The 12,500-nt window shown below is 45.8% G+C and overlaps 1 protein-coding gene across 2 annotated transcripts in view; it reads left to right on the top strand.

Moving 5' to 3' along the window:
- ttyh2 (tweety family member 2) overlaps positions 1–12,500 on the top strand; it is an 87,501-nt gene that overhangs the window by 35,562 nt on the left and 39,439 nt on the right. For both annotated transcript variants that reach the window (XM_048233799.1, XM_048233798.1), the window contains exon 3: positions 5,661–5,772. In XM_048233799.1, coding sequence (XP_048089756.1) covers positions 5,661–5,772 — 112 coding nt within the window. The remainder of the gene's footprint in view (positions 1–5,660; positions 5,773–12,500) is intronic.

Genomic DNA, 12,500 nt, shown 5'->3' with positions numbered 1-12,500 from the left:
TAATGCCTGGAGGAGGGTGGCGGGGTGGAAGCTTGACAGACAGACGCAGACAGACAGACAGAGAGAGAGAGAGAGAGAGAGAGTGCACGCCTGCACTCTAAAATGGATTTAGCCTTTTCGCATTTATTACAGTTTGATGAAACACCTCAAGCAAAAAACACAAACAAGCGATTGAAATGTGCTAGAGAAATAATCTCCATGATGTGCGTGTGTTGTTGTCCTCTGGAGGAGCTGGTTGTTCTCACTGTCACAAGACGAATGGAAATCACGTCCTCATGCTTCTTTGGTCTCTGGGCACCTCGAGTCACTTCCACTCCCATTGCTGCCCAGAACTGCCCCTTACTCTGAATGCCCCATAGTTTATATTCCCCTTACTCTGAATGTCCCATACCTTTTATTCTGTATGCCCCATACTTCATATGCCCCTTACTCTGTATGCCCCATACTTCATATGCCCCTTACTCTGGATACCCCATACTTCATATGCCCCTTACTCTGTATGCCCCATACTTTATATACCCCATACTTGTGACCCCTTACTCTGTATACCCCATACTCTGTAAGTCTCATAAATACTTGAGCAGGTATAGATATGGCACAAACTCATGTTTGTGTGACATACAGTATGTGTGACTCACATCTGAGTGTTCTGTCGGGAAGTTCAGGGAAGTGAGAGAGGACCGAGGTGATCAGCAGAGTCATGGAACTCGGTGGAAAGAGGATGTTCAGTGATAGACAGCACTCAGGAGCAGGGGGGCGTTGTTCTTTTCAAATGTCATTGTGTCAGGAAGATCATACCTGCATGAATGAATTGCATTTACATGTATTCATTTAGAAGATACAATTATCCACAGCGAATAATTGTGCACATTGACATTTCCATCATCAGTAGCCTCTGTGTGCTTCCTGAGTTAAATGAATGCGCTCCTGTTATTGACACACCGAGAGCTTCACATATTGGAAGTGGACTGATTGCACTACTACATGGAGATGATGGCAGACATTTTGTGGCATGTGTGTGTTTGTGTTTGCTTGTGTGTGTGTGTGTTTGTGTTTGCGTGTGTGTGTGTGTTTGTGTTTGCTTGTGTGTGTTAGTGTTAATTTCGTCAGACGAGACGAGAGGAAATATGTTCGTCAACAACCTTTTTTTTCATGACTAAGACGAGACGATGACGAGACGGCAGTAATGTCCTGAAACACTGACTAAGACTATCTTAAGATGCATTATTGTTGACGAAAAAAGACGAGACTAAAATGTTTTGCATGAAATAAAAACTAAGATAAAATCTCTCTTCATTTTCGTCTACAAAATGAGAAGACAGAATATCTAGCTGTTAAGTTTTCAAAATATTCCGAATGAGTTCATAAGCAGCTTTCCTGTAGGCTAGTCTACGTGCTGTTGCTGCAACCCCGTGGCTGCAACACCTAAAACTACATGGAACAAGAACACTGGAGATTTCTGCCAGAGTTAGCAAGCTAACTACCTAAGCTTTATGCCACAATGCTACATACCCAGAAGTTGAAGCTTCTCTCATACAAATTAACATCCCCCAGAATGTCCATAATGAAAAATGTTTATCATGTAATGTCAACTATTTAACTAGTTAGACTGATGATGCAAAGTTTGCTAGCAAGTAAGCTAATATGGAAAGTTCGCTAGCAAGTTAGCTATGGCTAAGATGGAGAGTCTGTTTGGGGAATGTGTTGTGTTTACGATATCGCCATCTAGCGGTATGGAGTAAAACATTAATACTTTGGCCTATGACAGTGTTTCACAAACCTTTTCAGTCTTCAGGACCACTTAACTAACCCTATCTAAAAAAAGAAAAAGATTAGACCTACTTCAACAGTAGCCTATAATTAGTCTACACAATAGGCCTACTGAACCATCTTGCATTGTCTTTGTACTTTGCTTATTGTGTGGATTCATACTGTATGATTTAAACTGGCATATCTTAGTTGCAGAACTGGTTTTACATACAAGTTGGTTCAATATTGCAAACAACTCATCTATATTATATTTTACCACGCCTGCTCAAGGGACTACTTGGGATACCTTATGGACCACCAGTGATCCCCCGGACCACACTTTGAGAAACACTGGTCTACTTAATATGACAGTGGTCCATTCAAATCTTTTACATCTATGGTCAAATCCCAGCCGAGCTATAACTGTAGCTCGACTTACCTGTGCATGTAAACATACTGACTGACAAAAATCAGAATGAGTAATTATAACAGACGAGTAGTAGCCCTGTGGACACACAATATTGTTGGAAAATTGAGATGTGTGAAACACTATTTGACTGAAATGGTAATCAGAAATAATTTGTTATAAAAAAAAAAGACTAAAATGTGTTGACTAAAACAGACTAAGACTAAGCTACCTTTAGTTTTCTTTTGACTAAAACTAGACTAAAATGATGAGACTTTTAGTCAACTAAAACTTGACTAACAAAAATGATATTTGAATGACTAAATATGACAAAGACTAAAAGGTCATTTCACCACAAGACTAAGACTAAGACTAAATTAAAAATAGGTGACAAAATTAACACTAGTGTGTGTGTGTGTGTGTGTGTGTGTGTGTGTGTGTGTGTGTGTGTGTGTGTGTGTTTGTTTGGTGTGACTGTGACTGAATGTCTTCATTAATTTGTGTGTGCGTGTGTGTGTTTGTCTCTGTGTGTGTGTGCACATTTGTGTGTGTGTGTGTGTGTGTGTGTATGACTGTGACTGTGACCATATGTCTTCATTAATCTGTGTGTGTGTGTGTGTGTGTGTGTTTGTCTGTATATGTGTCTGTGTGTGTGTTTGTGTGACTGTGACTGTATGTCTTCATTAGTGTGTGTGTGTGTGTGTGTGTGTGTGTGTGAGAGAGAGAGAGAAGGAATATTGCCAGCAGGCCCCTTCTGGGTGGCAAGAACACATGGCTTATAATGATGTCTAACAACAAGGCTTGTTTTCCAGAAGTTGGGAAGGAACCGCAGCACGGCGATATAGGAGGAGGGGATAGAGGAGGTAAAGAAGACAGGAACAGAGAGGAAAAGAGAGAGAGGGGGGATGGGGGCTGAGAAGTTAACATATTGCATCTGTGTGTGTGTTCATGTGTGTGTGTGTGTGAGAAAGAGAAACAAAAAGAAAGTAAGAAAGTAGAGGTTTGGTGACTAGAGGCTTGTTTGGAGCTCATGTGGTGTTGGTTGGTGCTGTAAGTAATGTATCTGTCATTCCTTCTCTGCCTCTACACACACACACACACACACACACACACACACACACACACACACACACACACACACACACACATACATACTGTACACACACAGCTAGGGTAAGACACAGGAGACATTTCTGTCCAGTACTTCACTGGACCTTCACTGGCCATAACACTGGCATGATGATTTTATGAACACATCATATGTGCACATATACTGCCATAAGCTACGCCTGACAGACTTGTACAATATGTCACCAGTACTGCTTATTCTCATGATAGCCGTCGTAATATTGATGCAATGACTTGAAGCTTATCAACTTATCAGCTTTTGACAGGACAATTTCAGAGAATGATAGCGTGGATGTCATATTAATCACAGAGGGTCCATATAAAGTGTCAAGAAATGTATCTGATGATTTTTGCATCATGTATGATAACATGTAATCATATGATTTCCTTGTTTTTGAAGTTTTCTTGATTTCTTGTTGCTTTTTGTTTTGTTTTTTTGTGTTCTGATTTACACATACATACCATCCCTGAGTTGCACATTCCAGAGTAAAAACATAATCGTGTTTATCATATGCACACACACATATGCACACACACGCACAAGCATACACACACACACACACGAGCACACACACACACACACACACACACACACACACACACACACACACACACACACACACACACACAACACACACACACACACACACAGTGTAGTGTAGTGTTTTCTGCCAGAGAGGTAGTGGTGGCCTGGTCACTAATCTACTTCCCGTTAGAGTGGACAGTGTGTGTGGTATGAGATATGAGGATGTGGTCTTTGAGTGTTGAGTCAGAATGTCCACACTGTTCTGACCACATTACTCCGCTTGTCTCTAACAGCTCTACTCAACCATGGGCCGACAATGTGGGATTGTTAGACAGCTTCACACTCTTTTGCAACAACAGTTTGTCACCATTCCCCTCAGTGTCGCGTGTCATTCAAATAACAAGAGGGTGCCGAGTCTCTTTTGGATATATAAAATACTTCAATGATGAGGGAAAGCTTTATTCTGTCCCTTTAATATTGTGTCATGAATTTAGACAGAGACACATGAACATATTGTTCTACCGAGTTGCCCTTCAGGCTTGAGTTCTTTGAGTTATTTCTGACCAATACCTTTGGGCATAGAGAACAGAGACTTCACCTGAATATTTAGATGCCACAGCACATAGCTGGGAAAGATTTCCCTTTTCCTCTTATCTCTTCTGTCCCAGACATGCACACACTGGCAGATGACACGCACGCACGCACGCACGCACGCACGCACACAGGCACGCATACATGCACACTCAACAAACACAAACGCACACACACACATGCACGCCCAGAGTGATCCCAAACACACACACACACACACACTCACACACACATGCACTCCTAGAGTGATCCCAAACACACACACAGGCACTGTGTTTTGCCGCATTGATGCAGTAGACACTGTCTTATCATTTTGGCCTGCCAAACTGCATGATGTAATTGTAAGCAATGGTGACGCGTTTGAGCAAATCTAATGGCATTTCTAAGTGCGGTACTCTTTTTTTTTCAACTGGATATCCTTTCAAATAATGCTGCACTAAATGTCTGTGTCAAAGACAGTCAAAAACTGTCAAGGACCAATTTCTGTGTTGGGAGATGAATAAGTAAAAAGGACTATTTCAACACCATAAGCTGCAGTTGGAAAACAGGGAAGGGGGTCTCAGTATAACTAGTGGTAACTATAAGAGAGAGAGAGAGAGAGAGAGAGAGAGTGTGTGTGTGTGTGTGTGTGTGTGTGCAATGTGTGTGTGAGAGAGAGTGTGTGTGTGTGAGGTGTGTGTGTGAGAGAGAGAGAGAGAGAGAGTGTGTGTGTGTGTGTGAGGTGTGTGTGTGTGTGTGTGTGAGAGAGATATATATATATATATATATATATATATAGAGAGAGAGAGAGAGAGAGAGAGAGAGAGAGAGTTTGTGTGTGTGAGAGAGAGAGAGAGAGTGTATGTGTGTGTGTACGTGCGTGTACGGCCAGCCTTTTCTTGTTCCCTTGTGATCACACCTTGCATTTCATCTAATCATTTAGCGGATGATTTCCAGATGAATTATTATTGACTAACGTTACAGATTTTTTCATCAGTGTAAGCTTGCCTGGTATCGGACGGTAGCTCATGACCTCTGAATGGTTAGCACTCTGCTCTTCCAGTTGACCTGTCCCACAGAAACGCTGACCTTAAATAAACTATCTGGAGCAAATAAAAATACTCTTTTAGTGTCAGACAAATGTGCAGATTATCAGAGAAAACCCTGTGGTGATGGAGAAATATGGTGAGAGTGATGGTGGTGGTGGTGGTGGTGGTGGTGGTGTGTTGAGTCCATGAGTCCAAGCTGACCTCTGTGTTTCTTCTTTGTCCTTGCCTGCAGTGCCGCCGTGGGAGTGGGTTTCTATGGCAACAGCGAGACCAACGATGGAGTGTACCAGCTGACCTACTCGCTGTACAACGCCAACCACACGCTGGGTGGAGTGGACAACCTGGTAGGTGTTTTGTGACAGTTGTGTACGCCATTACCTGCCTCTTAGTGCAGGGCACTCCCTTGAATAAGTGTCCTGAGAGTGTGTCTCAGAGACCACCATTCTGACTAAGAAATCAATGTGAGGACCACCGCTGAATAGCAAATAGTCATCATCACCACAGTGACAATATATTAGAAATGCAGCCATGGCTTTGCAGGCCTCTTGTTCCCTTGCCTTAAAACAACACTGCCAGACCTAATTGTGTTCCGATTCAATGTAAGGCATTCACACACACACAGACTGAGTGGACATGGGGATTTACGGTTCAGCTGTCAGCTGCATGTCTGGACAACTGGTCTTGCTAATTAGTCCATCCTCCCGGCTAAGGAACCGTGCTAATTAGTGTCTCTAGTTTAATGACCTATGATTCAGGGGGCGATGTGCCCTCTCTGAACCTAGTGCATTTCCTGCTGACATTTGTAGCATTAGCTGCCTAAAAAATGCTTTGCATGGGTTTGATTTGTGAGCATTCACAACTCCCTGTCACTATAGATAAAGCCATCTGTTAAATCTCACTCACTGTACTTTGATTTACTAGCCTCTGTCTGAGTTATTGGAACATTATAAGGCCTAATATAATTTGTCCCAATTATGCTTCATGCTGACCCATTTTTTTGTGAAGCCCTTATTGTCTGGTCTCGGATGCGGTCAGTCTAACGCCTCGCTTGATAAGTGGCTTCTGTCAGTCTCTGTTTTGGTTGACCCTCCTTGTGCAGTTGACCGGGTCACATGATATCGTCCTTGGGACGGAGAGAGAGCCACTCTTGTCACATTGTGTCAAGCTGCTCTTTGTCCCCTTCGCTGTCCAGTCCAACTCCCAGACAGATGGCACAGTGTGAGTCCCGCTCTCTCCTGATTGGCTGTCACAAAACCTCTCTGGCGTGCTGCCCTGCTGTAATGATGGGCAATTCCACTGACCACAGATCAATGCCGCGTGGGCGGCTGTTGATGGCGTGACACTCGATGGAACATCAAGAGGGGATGTTGGAACTTGGAACTCCAAGTGCAGAGTGTGTTCAGTTCAATTGAGCCACATCGGGAAGTGTCAACTGTGTGTAACAGAGTTTAGTCATGGGTATTTTAGAAACGGCTTTTTGTTGGGTTTTAGATGCTAGTGGGCTGTCAGCGGTCATCGCTGGGAGCAGAGCGTAGTTACATTCAGCCGAGAACAAAAGCTTGCCACGAACAAAAGCCACTAATTGCCGGACAAGGCAGAAGTGGCCTGAAGCAGCTAGCAATCATCAGCCCACAACAGAGAATAACAGCACTGAGGCAAACATACAAAAAGACATGCACACACACGCGAGATGACACACACACACACACACACAAACACACACACACACACACACACACACACGCAAACACACTCACACACACACACACACTGGTTACAAATAGCAGACACACACACACACACACACACACACACACACACACACACACACACACACACACACACACACACACACACACACACACACACACAGAGTACTGTCCTCCAGAGAGCTTGACTAGCCAGAGGAGTGTGTGTGGAGGTGATGTAAGGACACAGGATCAATAGAGACAGGGGTGGTTATTGTGTGGAGTGAGGGCCATCAAGGGGTAAACACTGACCGCTGGGGCCTGGTGTGAAACGTCACAAATGGTTTTCCGGAACCTTTAGCACAATGCAGTGCTGTTAAGTGCCTCCTCTCCTCCTCCCAGAGCCACTCAGACACAACCATCCCACCCCCACCCCCACCCTCTTCCTCCTGCCTTGTGCCCAGTCCCCCTGGAGGGCCATCAGCACAGACGCAGACCGGTGGCCCCCCATAATCTCCCAATCCTCTCAAGTCTGAGAGGCCTGCTATTTATACCATCCTCTCAGACAGACACACACACACACACACACACACACAAAACATGCCTTCTCTCTCTACAAACACACTCTCTCTCTCTCTCTCCCTTTCTCTGTTGTGTTATGTCTGTGACAGGCCTGTCTCGCTCTCCATGGGGATTTCACACGGCCAGCTCTTGACTCTGGGCCGGGGCGGCGGTGTGCTCCTGGTGCCCTGGAGGAGGCGGGCTGAGAGGGTGTCCGCTCGATGGGCTCCCGAGCCGCCACTGACCCGATGGTGTGTGTGCTTCCAGTGGGTGGTGAAGTGCAGGGGTGGTGTTAGTGGAACAGGCTTCAAGAGAGGAGATTTGGAGTGTGTTGGTGTGTTGGTGCAGGCAGTATTTGGGTGTTCTTTTATGTGAGAATAAGGGAAGGGTTGTTGTGTCTTCACATGCATATATACAAACACATACACACACACCACACACACACACTTAAAAAAACATGTTTGTATATAATTATACTGATTAGACAGTGCCAGAGGTGCATATTAACACAAAGAGAGGAGTGTTTAGATGTGAAGCGCTCAGTCATGACTCATGTGCCAAGGCTCTGGAGTCAATGGAGCTTTCTCCTAAAAATACCACAGTCCTTCAAGGCGATTTAGGAAGTGTGTGTGTGTGTGGTGTGTGTGTGTGTGTGTGTGTGTGTGTGTGTGTGTGTGTGTGACAGTGTTCCATCTGGGTATGATTATGCCACGGGCCTCTCTGGCGTCATCCAATCACGTCATTAGAGAGCGTTTTTAATGGAGCGCACTGCTTTCGCTGTAATTCGGTACCTCTCTCCCTCGAAGGCGCTGCGTTCCTTATCAGAGCAGATCGGGGCTCAGATCGGCCTCAAAACAGATGCCAAAATGAATAGCGACACACAGCTTGTGGCTGTTGACAGGATGCCAGGGTTGGATCGAGAGCAGCCCGCAAGAGACTGTGAGTGTTGTGTGTGAAAACGGCGTGTTGTGAATCTCATTAGTGTTGTTTTCAGGGAAAGAGAAAGCGAGAGAGGCGCGTGATCGTGATCCCGACCTGTTTTGGGGCATGTGTGGAGCACACACACACACACACACACACACACACACACACACACACACACACACACACACGCCTCTCATCTCATCTGTTTTGGGGGCATGTGTGGAGCACGTGATGGCGTGGGCCTCGTCCTCCTCCGACTCGAGAGAGAGAGAGACAGGATGTCGCACGTCTGACATCACCTCACACTCTTTCTCTCTCTGTCTGTCTGTCTTGTCGTTTTCATGTAAGCTCAGACGAGGATGCATATGATCTGGCTCGATGAGATTAGATGTGTTGCTGATGAGATCACCTCACCTCTTCTCTCTCTCTCTCTCTCTCTCTCTCTCTCTCTCTCGTTCTCTCTCTCTCTTTCTCTCTCTCTCTCTCTTCCCTCTCATTTTTCTCTCACTGCTATAAATGAGTGCATATGATCTGGCGTGTTTAGATGAAATGAGTGATGATGTCATCTCAAACTCTTTCACCCCGCTGCCTCTCTCCCTCTTTCCCTTTCACCTCCAGAGGGATAGGGTGACAGGTTGATGGTGTGTGTGTGTGTGTGTGTGTGTGTGTGTGTGTGTGTGTGTGTGCATGCACAAATGCATCTCATCACAGTGCACGTGTCAGCAAATGTATGTAGCCTATGAGTGGGTTGGTGTAATGTGTGGGTGAATGCAGAGGTCTGTGTGTGTGTGTGCGTGTGCGTGTTTGTGCGTGTGTTTGTGTGTATCATTTACCTCTGTATACCTGAGTGTGTGTGTGTGTGTGTGTGTGTGTGTGTGTGTGTGTTTGTGTGTGTGTGTGTGTGTGATGTTGGCACCGTGACTGTTCCAGTGGGCACGAGGTGGCATCTTCTCACACTGCTGTCTCAAGGTTTTGAGATAGGTGTGATCGTCGCGAAAATCCATCTGTTACATTTCCGAGGATTAGCACGTCTGTTGTGACCTTTCACACACACACACACACACACACACACACACACACACACACACACACACACACACACACACACACAGGTATACAGAGGTAAATGATCACTTGGACATCCACCCATACTCACACACACACAGGACAATATTCATCTTTATCAAGGCCTCACACATTTGAGCACAAATACACAGGTACAACACTCCGAAAATGAGAGGCACAAGCACATGCACACCCACATAGACCCCCCCCCCCACACACACACACACACACATTATTCACACAGACAGAAAGCCAGCCGTCTCCACACAGAGACTCTCTCTCTCTCTCTCTCTGTCTCTTTTGCTCTCTCTGTCTCTCACACTCATTCACACACACACACACACACACACACACACATAAACACACACATTATTCACACAGAAAGAAAGCCAGACATCTCCACACAGAGACACACTGTCTCTTTCTTTCTCTCTCTCACACACACATACACACTCATGCACACACACGCACACACACACACACCCTACCCACAAAGAGCTTGGGCATGAGGGAGGAGGATGTAGGCGGGTGAGGTGTGTGTGTGTGCCTCCTCCTCGATGCCTCCTCACATTTATTACCTGATCAGAATCTCAAGGGCCAGGCGTGCGGGTGCTGCTCCCCGCTAAGGACTACATTAGCATGGAGCAAAGGAGCATGGGGTACGACCACCCTCCTCTCACACACACACACACACACACACACACACACACACACACACACACACACACACATACACACACACACACGCACCCCCAAACCCCAAACACACACACGCACACACACACACACACACACACACACACATACACACACACACACACACACACACACACACACACACACACACACACACACACACACACACACACACAGGTATACAGAGGTAAATGATCACTTGGACATCCACCCATACTCACACACACACAGGACAATATTCATCTTTATCAAGGCCTCACACATTTGAGCACAAATACACAGGTACAACACTCCGAAAATGAGAGGCACAAGCACATGCACACCCACATAGACCCCACACACACACACACACACACATTATTCACACAGACAGAAAGCCAGCCGTCTCCACACAGAGACTCTCTCTCTCTCTCTCTGTCTCTTTTGCTCTCTCTGTCTCTCACACTCATTCACACACACACACACACACACACACACATAAACACACACATTATTCACACAGAAAGAAAGCCAGACATCTCCACACAGAGACACACTGTCTCTCTCTTTCTTTCTCTCACACACACATACACACTCATGCACACACACGCACACACACACACACCCTACCCACACAAAGAGCTTTCAAGCATGAGGAGGAGGATGTAGGCGGGTGAGAGGGTGTGTGTGTGGCGTTCTCCGTGCCTCCTCGCCTTATTACCTGATCAGAATCTCAAGGGCCAGGCGTGCGGGTGCTGCTCCCCGCTAAGGACTACATAAGCATGGAGCAAAGGAGCATGGGGTACGACCACCCTCCTCTCGCACACACACACACACACACACACACACACACACACACACACACACACACACACACACACACACATACACACCCCCTAACCCCAAACACACACACGCACACACACACACACACACACACACACACATACACCCTCACACACACACACACACATACACACACACATACACACTCACATACACACACACACGTACCCCCCATCCCCAAACACACACACGCACACACACATGCAAACTCACACACCCTCTCATCTCATCTGCAATAACACACTATATGCACACCTCCACCAGACTATTCATCACACACACCCAGACAATTCATCATGCTTATGCCCAACCAAATTAAAAGAATTATCTTCTAATTTTTCTGGAATGATGCTTGGAAAAAAATACCCGAAAAGCAATTACGGGTGCTGTCATCAGCCTATCCATTCAATAAACAATCTTTTTTACCCGAGAACAATCACATAATTGGCATTTTTTAGGGTGAAAACGATTGAAAGAGAGCAAAACTCATTATAATTTCCACACATTGTCCTCATGGTCTTTATATGCGGTATAGGTTGTGTCTGTGTGTGTGTGTGTTTGTGTGTGTGTGTGTGTGTAGGTGCTACTACACAAAGCATGCTTCGATCAACAGTCTGACAAGCGCAGTCTTTAAGTGCCACAAAGCCTCTCTCTGTCTGAGGCTGGCGGCGGCAGTGAGCAGTCACTAATGTAGCGGCCAGGATTAGCCACGGAGCCGGACGAACAAAGGCCTTTAACGGCAGCCTCTCTGAAATGGACAAGCGCTTTGGACTCCTTCTGATGAGGTTTCTCTGGAGTCCCGGTGACGGAACAATGGTTCAAGTCAAGTTGAGAAGTCTGAACACACACACACACACACAGACACACACAGACACACACAGACACACACACACACACACACATAGATGCACATAGATGCACATACTCAGGCAGTGACACACTCTGAGACAAATCACACACACACACACACTCACACACACACACACACACACACACACACACACTCACACACACACACAAACAGATACGCATACTCAGGCAGTGACACACCCTGAGACAAAAAAGTACACACACACACAAATCAAACACAAGCCATACACACATTCTCTCTTTCTTTCTCTTTCTCTCTCCCCCTCTGTCTCTCTCTCACTCTCATGAAGTGGTTCAGCCAGACGGTGTCTATAGAACGGAAGTTAAACAGCCTCAGCTCAGCGTTTCTCTAACTCAATCCTGCCTGTTCTGGAGACTCTATTCTATTCTCTTTCTTCAGGGGGTGATGGGGATGGAGGTGGTGGGGTGCATTTTGATGGCAA

Source organism: Alosa alosa, chromosome 22, assembly GCF_017589495.1.
Source record: "Alosa alosa isolate M-15738 ecotype Scorff River chromosome 22, AALO_Geno_1.1, whole genome shotgun sequence".
Taxonomy (NCBI): Eukaryota; Metazoa; Chordata; class Actinopteri; order Clupeiformes; family Clupeidae; genus Alosa; species Alosa alosa.
The sequence above is the reverse complement of the archived record's forward strand: the minus strand, read 5'-3'. Positions and strand labels throughout refer to the sequence as shown.